A 24394-nucleotide genomic window follows, 5' to 3' on the forward strand; every position below is an offset into this window, starting at 1 on the left:
TTAAACCAAATATTGTGTGTTTTTTTCCATATACAACACCCTATCTGGACTCGATAAGAGAATCGATAAGGAATCGGTTCGATAAGAGGATTCGATAATAGGCTCGAACTCGATAATTTCTTATCAAACATCATCCCTAGAGATTAGTCTCTACGCTGCAGCCAAGATAGGTAATCTAATTGTTTTGTTTGTTATAATATTGTCACCCACATTGACTGTGAAATTATTTACTTTTCTGAGGTTAGGAATTGACCCAAAAACCTGTGTACTTGCAAGTACCAGGGCGAGTCTTAATTTGCCAGTTTGTCATTGAAAGCCTTGCTAGTCTAGGTCTTGAGGATTCTAGCTTCGCTTGTTTTGTGGCCGTCAGCCTCGGTTCTATGTTCTTTACGGGTACAGAAAATGATGGAATGATCACTTAAGCCGCATACAGTAGTTCCACTTGTGGTGATCTTAGACTGGTCAGAAGTAACAACGAGGTCTATGATGGTTTAAAAGGACTCACTCACCCTGGTAGTTTGCTTAATGAGCTAAGTGAAACAATGTTGGTGGCACAGCTTAGGGAAGGTTTTAAAAATGGGTGCATCTTTTCAGGACATATCTGTGTTCCAGTCCCCAAGAAGATGGAAACCTGTATCAACAGGTTCGACACTAGGTGTTATTGGAAAAAAAGGAAGGTCAAAAACGTCCATCGTTGAGTCCTCGGGGGAGTTCTTCAGAACAGCCTGTTCCTGATAGCATCAAGGCCATTCGAGGGAGTCAAATCGTAGATTAAGATGTTGTTTTCTTCGAGCAGTCAAAACAATGACCTGCCTGCTCTATCATCTAAATCTAATTAAAGTTATAATTTCACTTCCTGATTCTGACCTACATGCATCAATAAGTGAAAGTAAACATTTATTTTCAGTAACCAAAGTAGTCAACACTTGATTTATTAAAAGAGCATAAAGGTGACTGACTTTCCTTCAGCGTGTCGTAGATGGTCTCCAATTCCTAAAGAGGAATTGTTGATGGAGATACTCCATAAAAACACCACAGAGTAAAACATGTTTGGGTAAAAGTTCCTTTTGGCCCCGCCAACAAAATGACCACAAAAAATGTATTTTGCACGATGACAAAAACATACCATGAATGTTTTTTAATTGATTTTGGAATCAAGATTTTTTTTATTTCCATGGTATTGAAGTTATGGTAATGACTATGTCATTACAAGATCGTGGTTAAGTTTAGAGATCAATTTTAGGTGTCATAGACCATATACAAAATAAAATGTTTACACACTTTACATCAGTGAGTGTAAAGTTAAGAATGCCTCAATCAATGTTGCCTCGTACTTATAAAAACTTTTCAAATTGCCCCCCATCAAATTTCCAGGTCTGTTTTTGTACTCATTGTACCACTTTTGAATTAATTTTAGGAAAAAGGGAGGTATTTCCTGTGTTTTTATTGGTTGTTTTGCTACACACTTTTAACACAACACACGGAAGAACACAAATAATGTCATTGTGTTAACAGTGTCAGTCCAAAACTATTTCTATTCTCTCTTAATTCTATTTAATTATTTACCCAACAGACGTCCAGCAGCCCCCCCACATTAAAGAGGAAGAGGAGGATCCACAGCCGCCCCACATTAAAGAGGAAGAGGAGGAAGTGAGGATCAGTCAGGAGGGAGAGTGTCTTCTAGGGCAGGAGGAGGATGATGTCACCAAGTTTCCACTGACTGTTGTCTCTGTGAAGACTGAAGAGCATGAAGTCAAACCACCTGAGTCCTCACAGCTTCATCACAGTCCAAGTAAGCACAACATCCACATATCATTTTATTCTCAGGGCATTCAATCCATCACAACTGGACTGTTCACTTTGTCTTAGAAGACGTTTGTCCTCTCATCCAAGTAGGCTTCATCACTTCATGCTCATAGACTTCAAGTCTTAAATCTAATCACTGGAATTTAGAGGGGAACTGCACTTTTTGGGGGGAATTTTTTTCATCGTTCACAATCATTATAAAAGACATGACGGTGGATATATTTAAAAAAGTAATAATAATAATTACATTCTAACTAGGGCTGGGCGATATGGCCTTTTATTAATATCTCGATATGTTTAGTCCATGTCACGATACACCATATATATGTGGATATGTTTAGGCCATGTCACGATACACCATATATACGTGGATATGTTTAGGCCATGTCACGATACACCATATATACGTGGATATGTTTAGTCCATGTCACGATACACCATATATATGTGGATATTTTTCCTTAGCCTTGAATGAACACTTGATGCATATAATCACAGCAGTATGATGATTCTATGTGTCTACATTAAAACATTCTTCTTCATACTGCATTAATATATGCTACTTTTAAAATTTCATGCAGAGAGGGAAATCACAACTAAGTCAATTTAGCAAAAGTGTATTTATTAAACAGTTATTAAGCAGTGGCACAAACATTCATGTCATTTCAAAACAGAAAGTGCAAGATTGTCAGAGACATTTTAAAACAAGCTATTAAAGGCCTACTGAAATGATTTTTTTTTATTTAAACGGGGATAGCAGATCCATTCTATGTGTCATACTTGATCATTTCGCGATATTGCCATATTTTTGCTGAAAGGATTTAGTAGAGAACAACAACGATAAAGATCACAACTTTTGTTACATTTTTTTACGATTTTGAGTATTTCTTCTTTTGTCAAGTTCTTAAGAAACATGGAATTGGGATTTCTGTCTATGAGCTCACTCAAGTCCTCAACTGACCCATCATCTGCATTTGGAATTCTTTGTTCCACATTTTTCCGATATTAACAAAGTAATAACTAAAACGTTCAACTATTTGGTTCATATTGTCATTTTTTGTATTTCCATCTAGAACAGGGGTGTCCAAACTTTTTCCACTGAGGGCCGCACACGGAAAAATTAAAGCATGTGGGGGCCATTTTGATATTTTTCATTTTCAAACCATAACAAAATATATTGATTTTTAATTTATTTTACCTTTAGGGGTCCCGGGGACCATAAGTCATTAAAATGTTAAAAATAAGTCAGATTATATCCATCCATCCATCCATCTTCTTCCGCTTATCCGAGGTCGGGTTGCGGGGGCAGCAGCTTAAGCAGGGAAGCCCAGACTTCCCTCTCCCCAGCCACTTCGTCCAGCTCCTCCCGGGGGATGCCGAGGCGTTCCCAGGCCAGCCGGGAGACATAGTCTTCCCAACGTGTCCTGGGTCTTCCCCGTGGCCTCCTACCGGTCAGATTATAATTTTTTTAAATTATTTAACGCTTACAGTAAATCTCTATATCAACTTCAAGTTGATATAAAGTAATAAAAAATAAAATAAAAATGTTTTATGGCTTTTCTGTCAAAAACAACTTTTTTAAAAAATTTTTATAGTCAAACTGAAATATGCAGTATTTAGTAATTAGAGCCCTAAAAGATCAATAATGCAGGACACCATTGATTTTAATTCTTTCATATTTTTGAGTAATCACAGTGAAAAGATAAATAAAATACCACTAAATATATTTGGGATCCAAAAGGTGCCCCACTCATAAAGTGATACATTTTTATTAGGTTTTTCTTTTACTTTCAACACTTAAGTTACGAGATCAACTTCAGATATATCTGTCCATTTTATGCTGGAGCTATTATTTTGTTTGTCTTATGCGCTTTTGTCAAGGAAAACACAATATATGCAATATTTACCACATAAAACATTTTAAAGTGAAATATTTGAAGTAATTGGAGCCCTGAAAATAATTCATTATAACATGGATTTTTTGTCATTAATTTTTTTTTTGAGCAATGGCAAAAAAAATTAAAATAAAGAAAGACAAAAGAAAAAAAAACAGTCTGCATGGCAGCTTTTGTGTCAATATTGCAACTTTTTCTCGTTAGATTTCACCTCATTCCACTTTTTTTAATGTTCTTTTTTATTTTTACAATAGTATTTCCAGAATGTGTGGCGGGCCGGTAAACAATTAGCTGCGGGCCGCGAATGGCCCCCGGGCCGCACTTTGGACACCCCTGATCTAGAAAGTACTGGGGGTAATCTTTCTTAGCAGCATTTTTAATGATGCTGTGGAGAGGCGTGTCCCGCTGGGACCGGCGGCGAGGAGGCGTGGCCAACAGCCCGACAGCGAAGCAGGGCACACCGGAGCCCGCTCCAAGATGGCGGCGAGGAGGCGTGGACGACGAGCGAGCAGCAAGGCGGGGCGCGCCGGGAGCGACGCCGCAATCGAAATGGACTGCACGTGCTTGGATCGGGCAGCTGGGCACAATTAATTTATGTATATATATATATATATACATATATATATATATATATATATATATATGCTGTTAATTGTAACTTTGATGTGGCAAGATACTTTTGTAGTGTAGCGTGCTACAATTCTCTGAGGATAGCTTAGCTACATTTAATTGAGAGTAACTTGTAGCTTAGCTTACTACATTGTCCAGGTAGCTTGCCCATCACTCTCTATTTGGCCTAGCTCACATGTCAATAGTTTGAATACTGCAAACTTCAATACAGTAACACCTCATTTGTTCTGCAGACGTCCAGCGGGTGTCAGCGGAGAGTCATGAAGAGGAGTGGCACACCAGTGTGGGACAGAAGGAGCTACAGGCCCCCTCCCACATTAAAGAGGAGCAGCTTCATGATGAAGATGAAGCTCAGTCCTTACAGCTTCATCACAGTCAAAGTGAGGAGAACAGAGGGGCGGAGCTTGTAAGTCAACACATCACAGAAGCTGATGGAGAGCATTGTGAAGATATAAAGTCAGAACCAGACAGCATCTTTGCTCCACTGTCAGACATGGACGACATGATGTCAGACTCTTCTGATCACAGTGACAACATCCAAAAACCTTTGGAGAGTAAAAATGACTCTAAAGGTGATACGAGACATCACACTAACAACAAACACTTTGACTGCTCTCAATGTGGGAAATCATTTAGACGAAAGAGTCATTTTACAGTACACATGAGAACACATACTGGAGAGAAACCTTTTACTTGCTCTGTTTGTAAGAAGAGTTTCTTCAGAAAGGGTCACATGACCACACACATGAGAACACATACTGGAGAGAAACCTTTTACTTGCTCTGCTTGTGCCAAAAGATTCAACACTAAGAATGACATGACCACACACATGAGAACACACACAGGTGAGAAACCTTTTACTTGCTCCGTTTGTAAGAGGAGTTTCTCCAGAAAGGAACGCATGAAAATACACATGAGAACACACACTGGAGAGAAACCTTTTACTTGTTCAGCTTGCACTAAAAGATTCACGACTAAGAATGACATGATAATACACATGAGAACACACACTGGTGAGAAACCTTTTATTTGCTCTGTTTGTAAGAACAGTTTCTCCAGAAAGGAACATATGACCATGCACATGAGAACACACACTGGAGAGAAACCTTTTTCTTGCTCAGCTTGTGCTAAAAGATTCAACACTAAGAAGGAAATTATATTGCACATGAGAACACACACAGGTGAGAAACCTTTTAATTGCTCTGTTTGTAAGAAGAGTTTCTCCAGAAAGCAAACCATGACCAGACACATGAGAACACACACTGGAGAGAAACCCTTTTTATGCTCAGTGTTAGAATAATTATGTATATATTATCACACTAACTTTAGTATTCTTAAAGTCTGTTTCTTTAGTTATTGTGCTCAAATTAGACTTTTCTATTCGTGCAAGGACAAAAACTTCTTGTCTGAGGGGTGGCCTCAGCCGCAGATGTTATCTTTGTTTTAGCCCGCTAACAGCCAAGGACTTCAAGGACCTCAACGAAAATAAAATGACAACACGCAGACGAAGCGGAGACTAGGCGAAATCACAAGGCCCCCAGCACATTCCGTCACGTGTACGTCCTGGACCTGCTTTGCATAATATATGTGACCTTTTAGAGGCGGCCTCAGTGATGTTGACTGTGGAACTCCTGAATAAATAGAGGGACGCCTCCCTCGTGACACATAAACAGTGATTGTGTTACATGTAGTTTAAAAACTCAGCATGTTTAATATGAATGTATATTTGATGTTGTATGTAGTGTTTCTCATCTTCTAGTCATATATGTTGTCCTGTAGTTACTTTTTAAATTGTGTGCATGTATTGAATATTATATATGTAGCTACTATTTTATTCTATTTTCTCATCTTTGAAGAGGACATCTTATTATTTGCATAGTTTTTTTTTCACACATTTTTTCCATTGCATTTTATTGATGTGATTATCCAATTAGAAGTATGAATGAATAAAATGGTTAACAAATTGTGGACTCTGGTAGATTAGCAGCATTGTTACATCATGGATGTTAACTACTGCAAAACATCAACAAAGAAGAAAAAGGCTGAAGTTAGCAACACATCACTGAACTTTAGAGCCATCGTGAGTGGAGTTGGTTGTTTTTATTGCTGCATTTGTACTTATTTCACCTCACATCTTCACTTTTAAACCTAAAGTCTTCAAATATATTGTTGTAGGCTTCTAACATTTATGTTTCTGGTGTGTGTGTAGTCTGTGGAAAGGGTTGTTGTCCCTTGTGGATCCAATTGTTCTCTTGCTGTGGTAGGAGCCTTGGTAGTGGTGTCGCAGCTTGGTGGTTGAGCCGTCAGGTAACACCAGGAATGTTCCTTCTGTGCGATTTGAATGTCAGGGTACAGTCTGTAAAGGAGGTACAGCAATCTGAACCGGAAGTGGTTTGGTGACAGGTAACCTTGTGACCCCAGCGAAGCCTTCGACCTTTAAAGAGGAAGCACACAGTTTCTTTGGTACCTCTGCATTCAGAATCGAATGGGTGGCGCCAGTGTCAATCACGAACTGATAACATTATCGTTGACACTCATGTCCAGCAGGGGGCCAGTCTGTATCTCCTGCTGGGGCTCCTGCAGTGGGCGTCCTTTGCCACGCTTTTGTGTTCGTTTGTTGGCACTACGGAACATTTCCTGTTCGGAAATGTTCGGACAGTCACGACTCCAGTGACCAGACTGGTCACAGCCGAAACAGTTTCCACCCCGGACTGGCTTTGAAGCATCGTGTTGTCCACCACCCGAGTCCAACCGTCTGGTCGCACGTCTGTTGAGGATTCTTTCCTCCACCTGTTGGAACTCAGAAGCAAGGTCACCCAGTGCTGAATATCCCTAGCTGATTTTTACTAATTAGTTCTTTTGACCTTTTATCTTCAGCGATCTGTAAATTAAGGAGTTGCTTCCTTGCTGCTCTGTCATTAGCCTTATCATCCTCATCTTGAGGAAAGAGACTGCGCATAGCAGTAGCTATGTTTGTAACGTATGGTGTTATCGGTGAGGTCGAAGATTCAGCCATTAATTGTTGTTCTGTATTTTTGCCATCTTGCGTGGAAACACAACGATACAAAATGCCTCTAAAGTCTCCTACTGAGAGAGTGTACCCTGCTGTTAGTTTGTCTAACGTGTTAAGCCAAAGACTCCCACCTTCAGACACAGGTGGAAGTTTGTCAACAATGGCTTGCATGTCTGCCACAGCAAAAGGCTTATATTGGAATCTGCCGCTATTATCAGGAAAAAAGTGGATATGCGTGTCCCTCCAGCTTTTTTGAGCGTGTGTTGTATGCATGTGGTTCATGTGGGTGTTGGTCAATGTAGCCTTCCATTGAGCCATTAACAGTTACAGGAGACCACAAAGTCTGGCTCTGTTGTGTGTTGTTCAAGAATGTCTGATGTGCACGTGAGAGGCTGTCATCTACTGGGGGAGGGCATTTGTTTATGGCAACAAAATGGTCTGGCATGTAAAGTGAGGAGTTTTGCGTTGACTCATGCATTATCTGCTGTCTAGTAAGATTAGGCATATTCGGGAGGTTTTCCGCTGGGTGGCTGTTATTTTGGGGCTTAGGCACCAGAGGTGAATTACACTCAGGAGACAGCGTTAGTTTTGGAGGAGGGTTCAATCTTAGAGAGGCTGTGTGAGGAGGGCCGTCACTCGTCACAGGAGTAGGGGGCGGTGGCCTAGTCAAAGTCTGGGCGGGTCGTTTGAATTGTCTTACGCATGCGCGGCAGGCAAAAGACCAGTCAATCCATTTTTTCATGTTTATCTCAATTGTTTTCATTTCTTTAGCAGCTTTTCTTTTTTCCATGTAACTCCCGCTTACTCGAATTCCCTCTAGCTTCCTTTTCTCGTTCGTCAAACGCTTATATTCTCGAGCACATAAGTTCTGTAAGCCTTCTTTTAACCCGTTAGGTTCCTCGCCCTGTGCTCGAGTCATCTCCTTAACTACTTTACTTCGTTCCTTTTTGTCTCTCCCCGCGGACTCCATTGTTACCAAAAGCACATTCAATTGATCATTAAACGATAACCATTCATCACATTTTCCCCAGCCGTCATCACATTCTTGTCTGTCACACTCCTTGGCCATTGTGTCTATTTTTCCTTAATTTTAGCGCACACTAAAGTGTCGCCGGGACCTCACAACCAGGGAATCTTTATTGTATTTATTACAAATGGCCTCCAGCCGTGGAATTTATCATATGGTACAGAAGGGCCTCCTCCCGTACGATTCTTAATTTTAACGCACACGTTAATGCCGTAGGGAACTCGCAACCAGGGAGTATTTACTGTATTTTACAAATGGCCTCCAACCCACCCTTAATTTGTGTGCACATAAAGATGTCACATGGATCTTACAACCAGGGAGTATTTACTGTACCATACGATGGGCATCCAACCCGTTACTCTTTTAGGCGGCGACCAACTACCCAGGGTGAGCCACACCCAACTATTAGTTCACTCGTCAATGAAACTGCCCGTCACGGTAATCGAGACACAATGACGTGAGTTGACCACTTATTTACAATTTTAATGCAATGGCAGGCTCGGCAAAAATGCAATCAATCTATCAAAATCACCATTCTGTGTCTGGGGTACAAAGCAGTGTTTAACTTACAGACTTCTGGGCAGACTCCTAATGCAGATTTTATCTAAAAAGAAAGGTTCTGCTTACCTTGAATTATGTTTTGGCCATGTGAGTCTGTCCAGAAGATTGCAAGAGAAGGTCCAATTGTCAGCCTGTCATCTCGGACGAAGCCCCCAAATTGTTGCGTTTGACCAGATGTTCCTCCTAGTGGGATGTAAAGCGCTGGTCAGTCCCAAGTTCCTTAGACAACATATAAACTGACTCAAAGGTACCACCCAGCACAGAATAGTTATTTTGTAACTTTATTGTCAAATATTTGAGAATAGAGACCAGCCTCGAACAACACATACGAATGCGCAGCCCAAGTTGATCTGGCATTCCACAGGAAAAAGCAACTCTTTTCACACAAAGAAAGCCCCCCCCTCCTCTCAACACTGATAAGAAGAGAGACTTGGGGGTTGTGTTCACATTCCTGATGGTTTACGACCCTGCCTAAACAGGCAATCTGAAGACAAAGAGAAACTAGTAAAAGAGACAAATTAAGGAAAAATATGAGCTGATTCAAACATGATTATGAATAAAGAAATAGCTCTTAAACATATGCATTATCCACAGAAGGTAGAAAAAGGATCAATTTAATTAGTCTTGATTGCAAACAGAAAAAAGGTGAGGGGAAATGCTCGGGGACAGAAGTGAAGCAGCCACAGGAAAACACCAACAAAACCGGAAGAGCCACCAAAATAAAAGCACAGGACAGGAACTTAAACACTAACACAACGCAAACATAAGGCACGGCCTGGTGTAACCAGATGTGACAAATGGACTCTCAGAAATGAGCTGAGCCAAGATTGACACCCTGGATAATGACGGATAAACAATCTAGTGTCATGTCAGCACACTGTGACTGGAAGGCAGGATTGTTGTTTTTTATGTGGAGGCTACAGTCCGCATGAGAGAAGTGAGTACTACTTCTATCAATACAACTACTCTTACTTCATTTAGATGTATTTTTTACTTACAAAATATATTTATTTGACATCCAGCATCAGACATTCTTATCCATTACATCATGTTTGCATACATCATACATCCATTGTCTGCCCTAAAGGTCTAAATATTATTTTTGTTTATATCCCAACGATGACACCCCTCGCCCCCACAAAAAGAGAAAAACAGCCCAAAAAAACTAAACAAACTAAAGTAATAATAATATTATCAAATAAATAAATAAAAAACAATAATGATATTAATAAAAAATTTGAAGACTCGAAGACTTCTATGGAAATGCAAAAACCGAGACTCCGATTTCCCTCGCCCAAACGCGGGTCACTGGGGCCCCCCTCTGGAGCAAGGCCCGGAGTTGGGGCATGATGGCGAGCACCTGGTGGCCGGGCCTGTCCCCATGGGGCCCGGCCGGGCACAGCCCAAAGAGGCAACGTGGGTCCCCCCTCCAATGGGCTCACCACCCATAGCAGGGGCCATAGAGGTCGGGTGTGTTGTGAGCGGGGCGGCAGCCGAAGGCAGGGCACTTGGCGGTCCGATCCTCGGCTACATAAGCTAGCTCTTGGGAAGTGGAATGTCACCTCGCTGGGGGGGAAGGAGCCTGAGCTCATGCCCGAGGTGGAGAAGTTCCGGCTGGATATAGTCGTACTCACTTCGACACACAGCAAGGGCTCTGGAAAAAGTTCTCTCGAGAGGGGCTGGACTCTCTTCCACACTGGCGTTGCACGCAGTGAGAGGCAACGGGCTGGGGTAGCAATTCTTGTTGCCCCCCCGGCTCAAAGCCTGCATGTTGGAGTTCAACCCAGTGGACGAGAGGGTAGCTCACCGCCGCCTTCGGGTGGGGGGACGGGTCCTGACTGTTTTGATTGATTGATTGATTGATTGATTGATTGAGACTTTTATTAGTAGGTTGCACAGTGAAGTACATATTCCGTACAATTGACCACTAAATGGTAACACCCGAATACGTTTTTCAACTTGTTTAAGTCGGGGTCTACTTAAATTAATTCATGATACAGATATATACTATCAGATATATACTATCATCATGATACAGTCATCACACAAGATAATCATCAGGGCTTTCAGCAGAAAGCTGCATTGGCTTTCAGCAGAAAGCCAATGCAGGATCCACTTCCTAAGGCAGGGGGAACCTGCGACACATTCCAGCAAGAGACCACCTGCCAAGCTATTAACACCAAGGGCGGCGTGGAATATGGAAGTGGACCTGGGTAGGCAGCTCCAGTTCCCACAGGAGATATGCAGCACCACCTTAAGACCAGATGTAGTGCTGTGGTCTGCAGCTCTGAAGTCAGTAGTACTGATTGAGCTGACAGTGCCATGGGAGGAGGGACTGGAAGCTGCCTACGAGAGAAAGAAGGCAAAGTATGCAGACCTGGTCGCGGAGTGCAGAGAAAGTGGATGGAGGGTGAGACTGTATCCGGTGGAGGTGGGAGCCAGAGGCTTTGTGGGCAGAACAACACCTCGCCTGCTCAAGGACCTGGGACTACGTGGAGCCACCCTGAGCTGATCCATCAAGGAGCTTTCAGAAGTAGCAGAGAAATCTAGCCACTGGCTCTGGATTAAACGACGCGACAAGGCTTGGGGAGCAACATCCAAGTAGGTTTTGCTGCAGGGGGTGTCAGGGAGACGTCCCTGTTCACTGCCCCGCCACCGGGAGATGTTCTGGGCTAAGGGGCGAAACATCAATGAGAGGTGGTCCCCAGCTGAAGACCCTGCAGCAAAACCTTTTCTGGTATGCGGTCAGGTTTAGGCCTGCCTCAGGGAAGAGGACGTCCCTGCCATGCACAGTCCACCACAGGCACCGGTGGAGGTGCGACAGGCCTAAGGCCCAGCGGCAAGACCACCTTGCTGTAATTGAAAAGGGTATATACATTGAATTATTTACATTATTTACAATCCGGGGTGTGGGATGTTGAAGGGGGGGGGGGGGGGGGGGTTAGGTTTGGTTGTTATCATCACTTCAGTCATCAACAATTGAGAACAGAGAAATGGACATTGAAACAATGTAGGTCTGACTTGGCAAGATATGTACAGCAAGTAGTGGACGAAGAGAGAGAGAAAGATCAGAAGGCACAATCCTGCCCACCTGCTCCACCTGACAATTAAGGGACAGCGGAGCTCATACTCCAACATGCTCCTTAGACTTCCTTACCGCACTGTGCGATTCAAGAACTCCTTCATTCCACACTCCATCCAGCTGTATAATCACTCGCCATACAGCAATAGATGGCATTTGCCTATTACCTGACACCTGACATGTTAGCTACTTCTCTTTGTTTTTAATGTCTATTTTCTATTTCCTGCTGGATCTACTCTCTATTTTATGCTGCAGCTGTCACATGTACTGTATATACTGTAATATTGTACATGGTCTTTGGTATATATTGTATATACACTACCGTTCAAAAGTTTGGGGTCACCCAAACAATTTTGTGGAATAGCCTTCATTTCTAAGAACAAGAATAGACTGTCGAGTTTCAGATGAAAGTTCTCTTTTTCTGGCCATTTTGAGCGTTTAATTGACCCCACAAATGTGATGCTCCAGAAACTCAATCTGCTCAAAGGAAGGTCAGTTTTGTAGCTTCTGTAACGAGCTAAACGGTTTTCAGATGTGTGAACATGATTGCACAAGGGTTTTCTAATCATCAATTAGCCTTCTGAGCCAATGAGCAAACACATTGTACCATTAGAACACTGGAGTGATAATTTCTGGAAATGGGCCTCTATACACCTATGTAGATATTGCACCAAAAACTAGACATTTGCAGCTAGAATAGTCATTTACCACATTAGCAATGTATAGAGTGTATTTCTTTAAAGTTAAGATTAGTTTAAAGTTATCTTCCTTGAAAAGTACACTGCTTTTCCTTCAAAAATAAGGACATTTCAATGTGACCCCAAACTTTTGAACGGTAGTGTATGTTATAGACATAATATAATATATCTGTAGATATATTATTCTGTACACATTATGTACATATTATATATATATATATATATATGTTAGATTTTTTATCGCTATATTAGTCTATTTATACCGGCATTGTCCTTTCCATCCTTACACTTTCCATCATTGTAACTGAGCTACTGTGTTGAACAATTTCCCTTGTGGATCATTAAAGTTTGTCTAAGTCTAATAAGAAAAAGTATCTACATTTGATTATTAACAATCCGGGTAGGGTGTTAGTTTAGGGTTGAAGTTGCCTGGAGGTGTACTTGTATTGCGGTTTTGAAGGAGGATAGAGATGCCCTTTCTTTTACACCAGTTGGGAGTGCATTCCACATTGATGTGGCATAGAAAGAGAATGAGTTAAGACCTTTGTTAGATCGGAATCTGGGTTTAACGTGGTTAGTGGAGCTCCCCCTGGTGTTGTGGTTATGGAGTGTGTTAAGTGTCCAAGGCATGGGTAACTTACACATCTGTGAAGGCACCATTAATGCTGAAAGGTACATACAGGTTTTGGAGCAACATATGTTGCCATCCAAGCAACGTTATCATGGACGCCCCTGCTTATTTCAGCAAGACAATGCCAAGCCACGTGTTACAACAGCGTGGCTTCATAGTAAAAGAGTGCGGGTACTAGACTGGCCTGCCTGTAGTCCAGACCTGTCTCCCACTGAAAATGTGTGGCGCATTATGAAGCCTAAAATACCACATGGAGACCTCGGACTGTTGAACAACTTAAGCTGTACATCAAGCAAGAATGGGAAATAATTCAACCTGAAAAGCTTCAAAATCTGGTCTCCTCAGTTCCCAAACCTTTACTGAGTGTTGTTAAAAGGAAAGGCCATGTAACACAGTGGTAAAAATGCCCATGTGACAACTTTTTTGCAATGTGTTGCTGCCATTACATATAAGTTCATGATTATTTGCAAAAAAAAAAAAAAAGTTTCTCAGTTCGAACATGAAATATCTTGTCTTTGCAGTCCGTTCAATTGAATGTAAGTTGAAAAGGATTTGCATATCATTATATTCTGTTTTTACTATATTTTTTATATTTTATTATATTGTTCATCTGTATAATAAAAACAATTATTACTGATGTGGAAGAAAACATTTGTATCTGGATCTATGTCATTTTCTAAATCTTGTTTTTTGTGATCTTTCTTGCAGAAGTTTTTCAGTTCCATATTTTTTTGTTCAACAATCTTTAGTTATTCTCCGGTGTGGACGACTCAAATGTGGCATTTTTCCTGAAATCGTCAATGCTTTCTTTTTATTTTGTTATTGTCAATAAGTCTGTGTGTGTGTGTGTGTGTGTGTGTGTGTGTGTGTGTGTGTGTGTGTGTGTGTGTGTGTGTGTGTGTGTGTGTGTGTGTGTGTGTGTGTGTGTGTGTGTGTGTGTGTGTGTGTGTGTGTGTGTGTTTTTCCTTCTCTTCTCCTTTTTTTGGCAAAACTAAGGAGAGAAAGTTGAAAAGAAATCTATTTCAAGGTACAGTATTTTCCGGACTATAGGGCGCACTGGATTATAAGGCGCACTGCCGATGAGCGGGTCTAGTCAGGTTTTTTTCATACAAAAGGCGCACCAAATTATAAGGCGCATTAAAGGGGTCATATTATTATGTTTTTTCTAAATCGCTTCAGGAAGCGCCGTTTTGTGGGCGGTCTTATTTACGTGGCTCACCTTCGACAGCATCTTCTCCCCGCCATCTTTGTTGTAGCGGTGTAGCGTGCAAGGACGGGTGAGGAAGAAGTGTCAAAAGATGGCGCTAACTGTTTTAACAACATTCAGACTTTAATTAAATCAATTGCAATCGTGTGCGCAATATATATTATTGGTTAATTATATATATTTTTTGTTTTACTTTTGTAGCTGTATGTAGAAACGGCACTGCTGGAGTGCATACTTGCCAACCTTGAGACTTCCGATACCGGGAGGTGGGGGGTGGGGATCGGGGGTGGGGGTGGGGGTGGGTGTGGTCGGGGGTAGGGCGGGGGCGTGGTTGAGGGCGTGGTTAAAAGCGTGGTTAAGAGGGGAATATATTTAAGCTAGAATTCACCAACTCAAGTATTTCATATATATATATATATATATATATATATATATATATATATATATATATATATATATATATATATATATATATATATATATATATATATATATATAAAATACTTGACTTTCAGTGAATTCTAGCTATATATATATATATATATATATATATATATTTATATATTTTATTATACATATAAATAAAATAAATACTTGAATTTCAGTGTTCTGGAGGCTATCCAGTAGATGGCAGTATTGTCCTGTTTAAGAGTGTCACAACATTGCTGTTTACGGCAGACGAACTGCTTTACGGTAGACTAAACGTGACTGCTGTTGTTTTGTGTTGTTACCGCGCTGGGAGGACGTTAATGAAACTGCCTAACAATAAACCCACATAAGAAACCAAGAACTCACCCTCAATCATTCTACAGTTATAACGTGATTGGGCAGGCACGCTGTTTATATTGTGGGAAAGCGGACGTGAAAACAGACTGTCGCCGCTGTCCCCACTCAGGTCTGCATTGCGCTGGAGGGGGCGTGGCCTCCAGCTCCGGCTGAATACCGGGAGTTTGTCGGGAGAAAATTTCTGCCGGGAGGTGACCGGAAGAGGCGCTGAATACCGGGAGTCTCCCGGTAAAACCGGGAGGGTTGGCAAGTATGCTGGAGTGGCAGCTGGTTGCATCAGCTCTGTTCTTTTAATGTCTTTAAAGGCCTACTGAAACCCACTAGTACCAACCACGCAGTCGGATAGTTTATATATCAATGATGAAGTCTTAACATTGCAACACATGCCAATACGGCCGGGTTAACTTATAAAGTGCAAGTTTAAAATTCCCGCCACACTTCCGGTTGAAAAACTCCTTTGGATATGATTTATGCGCGTGACGTCACAAAACCAACGGAAGTGGTTGGACCCCATCGGACCCGATAGAAAAGCCTCTTGTTTTCTTTGACAAAATTCCACAGTATTCTGGACATCTGTGTTGGTGAATCTTTTGCAATTTGTTTAATGAACAATGGAGGCTGCAAATAAGAACGTTGTAGGTGGGATCGATCGGTGTATTAGCGGCTAAGTACAATACTTACAGCAACACTACAAGGACTACTTACCCTGATAGAAGACGCCTAGCCGATGCTTGCCGCCAAACCCACGGATGAAGTCCTTCGTCGCGCCGTTGATCGCTGGAACGCAGGTGAGCACGGCTGTTGATGGGAAGATGAGGGCTGGCTGGCGTAGGTGGAGCGCTAATGTTTTATCATAGTTCTGTGAGGTCCGGTTGCTAAGTTGCTAAATTAGCCTTAGCGTCGTTAGCAACAGCATAGTTAAGCCTTACCAGGCTGAGAATTTTTAACCGTGTAGTTACATGTACATGGTTTAATAGCATTGTTGGTCTTCTGTCTATCCTTCCAGTCAGGGGTTTATTTATTTTGTTTCTATCTTCATTTGAGAACGATGCTATCACGCTAGCTCAGTAGCTAAGTGTGTCACCGATGTATTGTCTTGGAGATAAAAGTCACTTTAAATGTCCATTTCGCGTGCTCGACTCTCATTTTCAAGAGGATATAGTTTCCGAGGTGGTTTAAAATACAAATCCGTGATCCACAATAGAAAAAGGAGAGAGTGTGGAATCCAATGAGCCAGCTTGTACCTAAGTTACGGTCAGAGCGAAAAAAGATACGTCCATCACTGCCTCTCAAGTCCTTCACTGTAACGTACCTCATCTACGAATCTTTCATCCTCGCTCAAATTAATGGGGTAATCGTCACTTTCTCGGTCCGAATCTCTCTCGCTCCATTGTAAACAACGGGGAATTGTGAGGAATACTAGTTCCTGTGACGTCACGCTACTTCCGGTACAGGCAAGGCTTTTTTTTTATCAGCGAGCAAAAGTTGCGAACTTTATCGTCGATTTTCTCTACTAAATCCTTTCAGCAAAAATATGGCAATATCGCGAAATGATCAAGTATGACACATAGAATGGATCTGCTATTCCCGTTTAAATAAATAAAAATCATTTCAGTAGGCCTTTAATGTCCTTTGTGTTCTTTGATGTTTCCCTCTTACACACATGTTTATGTGTGCTATGTCTATGAGGGTTTTTTTTTCTTCCCTTGGCCTCACTCTGGAGCCCCCCCCCCACCCCCCTAGGGGCCCAAACTTAGACGGAATATTTTATTTTTATATTACTCACCTAGTTTCTTGTAAGTAAAACATGTGGGCTTGTCTTACATAGAGATAGTGAATGATTACAAAACTTTAAAAAGTGCAGTTCCCCTTAACATTAGAACATAGAACAAACATATATCATGTAACAAGAACATGGTAAATGGGTTATCCTTGTATAGTGCTTTTCTACCTTCAAGGTACTCAAAGCGCTTTGACACTATTTCCACATTCACCCATTCACACACACATTCAGACACTGATGGCGGGAGCTGCCATGCAAGGCCCTAACCACAACCCATCAGGAGCAAGGGTGAAGTGTCTTGCTCACGGACACGACGGACCTGACGAGGGTGGTAGAAGGTGGGGATTGAACCAGGAACCCTCAGATTGCTGGCACGGCCACTCTGCCAACCGCGCCACGCCATCCCCATCATGAATGTGATGTGATTAAATCATCTTAATACTGCCCTGACGCCATGATTATGTTCAGGATTCCCCTTTTAAAGGGCAAAGTCCTCCCAGGTTATTTTGTCCTATTAACTATCTGTATAAAGTGATGAGACTAGAATTGAAGTTTAACATTTTTTTGTACAAATGGACTGGGATATGTAACTCATGTTTACGGGTAGTTTAAGAGGTTGTTCAAAATAATAGTGCTTACAAAGTACAAAGAAGAAGAATTATGAGAAATACTTTCAACCTTATTGAAAATAAGATATTCTTCATCTCAGTATGTTAATAATGACTGAATTAATTAATTAGATATTACAAAACTGTTGTGTATACAAATTCACAGATGTTATTTTATTATATAAAAAGGTCAGTAAATGATTCTATATATTTGTAAACGCTCTGAAGTGGGAAAGGGGTAGGATTAAATAAGCTTTGCTTCTTCCTACTCCTTTTCGGACATGATGTAAAGTGAAATGATATGAAATTGTGTGATGTATTATACTGTAAGTGTGTTCATGTTCGAAATAAAATAAATAAATAAAGAAAAGAAAGTTAAATTCGACAGTTGCAAGACCACGTTGCAAGTACCAGACGGAATGCATCATCCTCACAAAACAACCAAACGTCTTATACACAATATATTGAAAAATAGTGTTAATAATGAAATATAAAGTTAGTAAAGATGTGAGCCCAATCCAGATCCCTTAAAAAATACTGTGTAACACAACTTGATGTTTCTTGAAAACAGCGTCCAGTAGTTGATGTTGTCGCTCCTTCTCCTCTTTTGTTGGACAAAGTTCCACCTCATACTTTGCTATCGTTCTTTCGCACATTTTCACACAATCACAACACTTTACACTCACATTTGATCTCTACTTAGCGATGTGTTGATAACTTCTGTTAGCAGTTAACAAGCTAAGCTAACTAGCGAGCTAAGCTAACTAACAAGCAAATATAGCACGAGAAGCGGCACAGTGCTTCTAGCGCATCGAGACGATTTTATCCTTAAATAATTAAATATTTCATATCATATACATTAAATATTCCAAACTGGATAAGAAATAATAAGACTGACTTATTAGCGTCTCGCTCACTTCTTTCTCCGTCGATGTGCTTTCACGACAGTTAGCACACTTGACGTTACAAGGCAGTACTGCCCATAGACATCTTATAAGTAGTGTATAAATGCATCTCATAACAACAATAAAAACACGTGGAAGGGTAGATTTAAAGAAATCAGGCAGTAATATCGCTACAATTTCTACCACTTTCACTCTTGTCATTGCAATGAATGTCGCACGGGGGCGCCACTGAACCCCATCATTAAAGGTTTGTTATATACTTTGGAATTATTTTTTTAAACGAGGCACTCTTTTATATCACAATGTTATTTAAATAAATATTACATAAAAGAAAAGCATGGCAACAGTGACAGCAGGCAATATCTTATGCCTCTTCGTCCACTCGGCTGTGACGTCATTCCCAGCTTCCGGGGTAAACGGAATACGGCAGAACTGAGCAGTACTGCCTTGTAACGTCAAGTGTGCCAACTGTTGTGAAAGCACATCGACGTGAGCAAGACGCTAATAAGTCAGTCTTATTATTTCTTATCCAGTTTGAAATATTTACGTCGTATAAAATACATCTTTGATTCTTTATTTAAGGATAAAGTCGTCTCGATGCGCTAGAAGCACTGTGCCGCTTTCCTGCTATATTTGCTTGTTAGTTAGCTTAGCTCGCTAGTTAGCTTAGCTTGTTAACTGCTAACAGAAGTTATCAACACATCTCTGAGTAGAGATCAAGTGTGAGAGTAAAGTGTTGTGATTGTGTGAAAATGTCTACATTACAAATGTTGAGAGCGTTGGTGGATCAGCGACTAACTGCTGCCGTTGAAGAAATATTTGTAGTGTTAGAAAGAACGATAGCAGAATACGAGGCGGAACTTTCTAGAACAAAACAGGAGAATAATCGACTACTGGACGCTGTTTTCAAGAAACATCAAGTTGTGTTACACAGAACAGGTTTGTTGACTTCTTACTCTCACATGTTTACTAACTTTATATTTGATTAATAACAAGAAAATGACATTTGGAATATATAATATAATCACAATGACCAGTGGTGGAACAAGTCAGAGCTGGGCCTGGGGCGGGCCACATGTCGAGGCCCCCTAAACCCAAATAATAAAGCTAATTCTAACATAATTTTACAAAATACACATTTTCCATCTTTAACCAGGTTTTAAAAAGATGCCAGCCATTTTTGCTGAAATTTGCATTTTCCCGACATGTATTTATTTTCTCGCTTTCACCACAGCATCAACCCGTTCACAGAACGTAGAAAAATTATCAAAGGGGATCTGATTTTTTGTTTTTACTTTGCCTATCATTCACAATCCTTATGTAAGACAATAACATGTTTTTCTTTTTTTGCATTCTAAGTCGTAAACAAACGCAATTCTAACAATAGAATCAATGCCTCTATTCTGCTCACTAAGCCCCCTAAATAAGAATTAGTTGATCAATTTAATATACCCAGACGTAATTTTTTAAATGCTACCTCTTTAAAACATGCTGTAAAAATGCATATCCTCTGGAAATATGCTTTATAATAGCCACAAACTAGAGGATACATTTTTAAAGGCCTACTGAAACCCACTACTACCGACCACGCAGTCTGATAGTTTATATATCAATGATGAAATCTTAACATTATAACACATGCCAATACGGCCGGGTTAACTTATAAAGTGACATTTTAAATTTGCCGCTAAACTTCCGGTTCGAAACGCCTCTGAGGATGACGTATGCGCGTGACGTGGCCCGGGGAACACGGGTATGCCTTCCACATTGAAGCCGATACGAAAAAGCTCTGTTTTCATTTCATAATTCCACAGTATTCTGGACATCTGTGTTCGTGAATCTGTTTCAATCATGTTCATTGCATTATGGAGAAGGAAGCCAAGCAAGCAAAGAAGAAAGTTGTCGGTGCGAAATGGACGTATTTTTCGAACGTAGTCAGCCACAACAGTACACAGCCGGCGCTTCTTTGTTTACATTCCCGAAAGATGCAGTCAAGATGGAAGAACTCGGATAACAGAGACTCTAACCAGGAGGACTTTTGATTTGGATACACAGACGCCTGTAGAGAACTGGGACAACACAGACTCTTACCAGGATTACTTTGATTTGGATGACAAAGACGCAGACGTGCTACTGTGAGTATGCAGCTTTGGCTTTTTTTTGCGTATGTACGTAACTTTTTAAAAATATATAAGCTTTATGAACCTTGGGTTAGGTGAACGGTCTTTTGGGCTGAGTGATTGTGTGTGTTGATCATGTGTTTGAATTGTATTGGCGTGTTCTATGGAGCTAGGAGCTAGCAGAGGAGCTAGGAGCTAGCATAACACGTACCGTACCGTAAGTGCGCGTCACGTACGTAACTTTTTAAAAATATATAAGCTTTATGAACCTTGGGTTAGGTGAACGGTCTTTTGGGCTGAGTGATTGTGTGTGTTGATCAGGTGTTTGAATTGTATTGGCGTGTTCTATGGAGCTAGGAGCTAGCAGAGGAGCTAGGAGCTAGCATAACAAACACGCAGGTGTTATTATGCAGGATTAATTTGTGGCATATTAAATATAAGCCTGGTTGTGTTGTGGCTAATAGAGTATATATATGTCTTGTGTTTATTTACTGTTGTAGTCATTCCCAGCTGAATATCAGGTCACCCCCGGCTCTCACAGCATCTTCCCTATCTGAATAGCTTCAACTCCCCACTAGTCCTTCACTTGCACTTTACTCATCCACAAATCTTTCATCCTCGCTCAAATTAATGGGGAAATTGTCGCTTTCTCGGTCCGAATCTCTCTCACTTCATGCGGCCATCATTGTAAACAATAGGGAACTTTGCGTATATGTTCAACTGACTACGTCACGCTACTTCCGGTAGGTGCAAGCCTTTTTTTATCAGATACCAAAAGTTGCAATCTTTATCGTCGTTGTTCTATACTAAATCCTTTCAGCAAAAATATGGCAATATCGCGAAATGATCAAGTATGACACATAGAATAGATCTGCTATCCCCGTTTAAATAAAAAAAATTCATTTCAGTAGGCCTTTAATTCGGATACAATTTAAAAAATTGTTAAAGGTTTTATGGAATTTTTCAGGGTGCTTTTTTTACGCTTTCCGACCAAACCTTCGAAGACCTTTTGTATGCAGTTTGAGAGCCGCAGTCGGAGAAAATAAACACACAGACGGTGTATCCATGACTGCAAAGTTATTGCCTTCATTTTCATTGACTGTTTGTTTGTTTGATTGACTAATGTTTTAATACATTTGGACATTGAATTTAAATATTTCTGTCAATAACACAAACATGCTTGTGGGGGAGTTTTCTGTGTCTACGTACCTTCGACACACCCGTACACCCACCGGAGTGACATTTTTCCAAATTGCACAATCCCCACATTTTCCAACCTATTCAAACCATTACAACATCAACACATTTCACTCATCCTGGACATTCAAACTTACACTTTCCCAAGTTCCAAACCAAATTCCGGTTTTCCTGGAATTTTTTTTTGTTTTTGTCCTGTTTAGTTTAGTTTATTAAGGATCCCCATTAGTCTAACACCGCAGTGGAGACTATTCTTCCTGGGGTCCAGGCAAAAACATCACACAATCACAAAACAATAGATTAAAATGCAGTACAACATGATCAAATAATAAAATGTTGTAATACAAAAATAGCAACAACAAAGAACCAAAAAAATAATAATAACTTCGAGTTTACATAATATTGTTCATAACAAAGATAAAAAGAGCAATATAAAAATATATATATATATATTTTTGCAAAAAAAAAATAAAACAAAGAACCAATGGCCTAAAATATATACATTAGTGTACCAAAGACAAACCATAAGTGACGAAAAAAGTTCCCTCCACCATTTTCTACTGCTTGTCCCATAATCAATAACACCGCAGTGGAGACTATTCTTCCTGGGGTCCAGGCAAAAACATCACACAATCACAAAACAAAAGATTAAAATGCAGTACAACATGATCAAATAATAAAATGTTGTAATACAAAACTAGCAACAACAAAGAACCAAAAAAATAATAATAACTTCGAGTTTACATAATATTGTTCATAACAAAGATAAAAAGAGCAATATAAAAATAGATATATATATATATTTTTGCAAAAAAAAAATAAAACAAAGAACCAATGGCCTAAAATATATACATTAGTGTACCAAAGACAAACCATAAGTGACAAAAAAAGTTCCCTCCACCATTTTCTACTGCTTGTCCCATAATCAATAAAATAGTCAATAAAAACAGTCATGACATTAGGTACAATCTAGAATAATCTCTTTCCGCAATACTTCTCCTCTTAGTCTATTCTTAAAACCCACTCTGCTGGTGATTGATACCAGATATTGTGGAAGTCGATTCCAGTAAGTGATTGCCCTATACATTACAGTCTTTTTCAAAACATCACTTTTGGGTTTAAGACGGGTGAAAGCACCTCTTAGGGCTAACCTGGTACCATAGTTGTGACTTTCACTAGCAAGCAACAGCTGAGAATACAGATATGAAGGTTTATGGTATGTATAGATTGTTTTTAAAAATAGAATCAAACTACACGCTACTCTTTCACCAACTCTCATCCATGACAATTCATTATGCATGATCTCAACGCTGGTCCTAAATGAGCAATGGAGAGCGAGTCTGGCAGCTCTGTTTTGGGTAAGCTGGATTTTATTGAGTTCTTGTTTAGATGCATTGGACCAAATTGCTGGGCAGTAGTCAATATGTGACAATACAAGGGATTGTATAACTTGTTTCGTAGTTGTGTTAGTTAAAAAATAGGCACTTCTTCTTATGATTGAGATGCTTCTGCTCATTTTTTTTACTATGTTATTAATGTGAGTGGCCCAAGATAGTCTTTCATCTATTGTAACTCCCAGCAACCTGGCTTCTTTAACTTGTTCAATATGAACTCCGTTCAAAGAAACATTCAATATGCGTTCTTTTCTATGAGCATGTTTTGAGCAAATAACAAGACATTTTGTTTTGGAAATATTAAGTTTCATCTTATTTTCTGTAACCCATTTAGAAATCTGCATAACCTTGTCTTGTAGTATACTGCTCAGGTCTGTGCAATTATCAGCATAAGCATATATTGTTGTGTCATCTGCGTAAATTGCACAGCAACCATTCTTTAAAATACATGACATATCATTTACAAATATTGAGTATAATAAAGGTCCCAGGCAACTTCCCTGGGGAATACCACAATATAATGTTTTAATATTTGAAAGGGTTCCATTGAACATGACACATTGCTGTCTGTTGACTAGGTAGCTTTTCATCCAGTTAATCGCTGAGAGTTTAAAACCATAAGCAGACAGTTTTATAAGTAGTAGTTTGTGGTCAATAATATCAAAAGCAGCACTAAAATCTAATAGCACTGTGCCAACTAATAATTTACCGTCAATTTGTTTTAGCCAGTCATCTGTTAATTGTGTGAGGGCTGTGCATGTTGAATGGCCAGTTTTATATGCATGTTGAAAGTCTGAATTAATGTCATTTATAGAGAAATAATTTTGAATTTGCTTAAATATAATTGTTTCCATTAATTTTCCTAATACTGGTAAAATGCTAATTGGCCTACTATTCGATCCAGTGAATGCTTCTTTCCTATTTTTTGGTAGAGGAGTTACTCTAGCAACCTTCCATATTTGAGGATAGATTCCTTCTTTAAAACTTAAGTTAAAAATATAACATATCGGACTGGCTATTATTCCAGCTGACAATTTTAAAAGTCTACTAT

At 40.1% G+C, this 24394-nt stretch overlaps 2 protein-coding genes across 8 annotated transcripts in view; one reads left to right on the forward strand and one right to left on the reverse strand.

The window, feature by feature from the left end:
- LOC133664736 (zinc finger protein OZF-like) overlaps positions 1–24394 on the reverse strand; it is a 519603-nt gene that overhangs the window by 263388 nt on the left and 231821 nt on the right. The gene's annotated exons all lie outside the window — the stretch shown is intronic.
- Positions 1–24394, forward strand: part of LOC133664739 (zinc finger protein 501-like) — a 178710-nt gene that overhangs the window by 100480 nt on the left and 53836 nt on the right. For 3 of the 6 annotated variants that reach the window (XM_062069621.1, XM_062069623.1, XM_062069628.1), the window contains one exon: positions 1574–1792. The exons of 1 other annotated variant lie outside the window; for it this stretch is intronic. In XM_062069621.1, coding sequence (XP_061925605.1) covers positions 1574–1792 — 219 coding nt within the window. Of the gene's footprint in view, positions 1–1573; positions 1793–4564; positions 6219–19115; positions 19572–24394 lie in introns of those variants that run through there. 2 more of the 6 variants (XM_062069622.1, XM_062069631.1) reach the window with 2 other exon arrangements.

Source organism: Entelurus aequoreus, linkage group LG14 (genome assembly GCF_033978785.1).
Source record: "Entelurus aequoreus isolate RoL-2023_Sb linkage group LG14, RoL_Eaeq_v1.1, whole genome shotgun sequence".
In the NCBI taxonomy this organism is placed as follows: Eukaryota; Metazoa; Chordata; class Actinopteri; order Syngnathiformes; family Syngnathidae; genus Entelurus; species Entelurus aequoreus.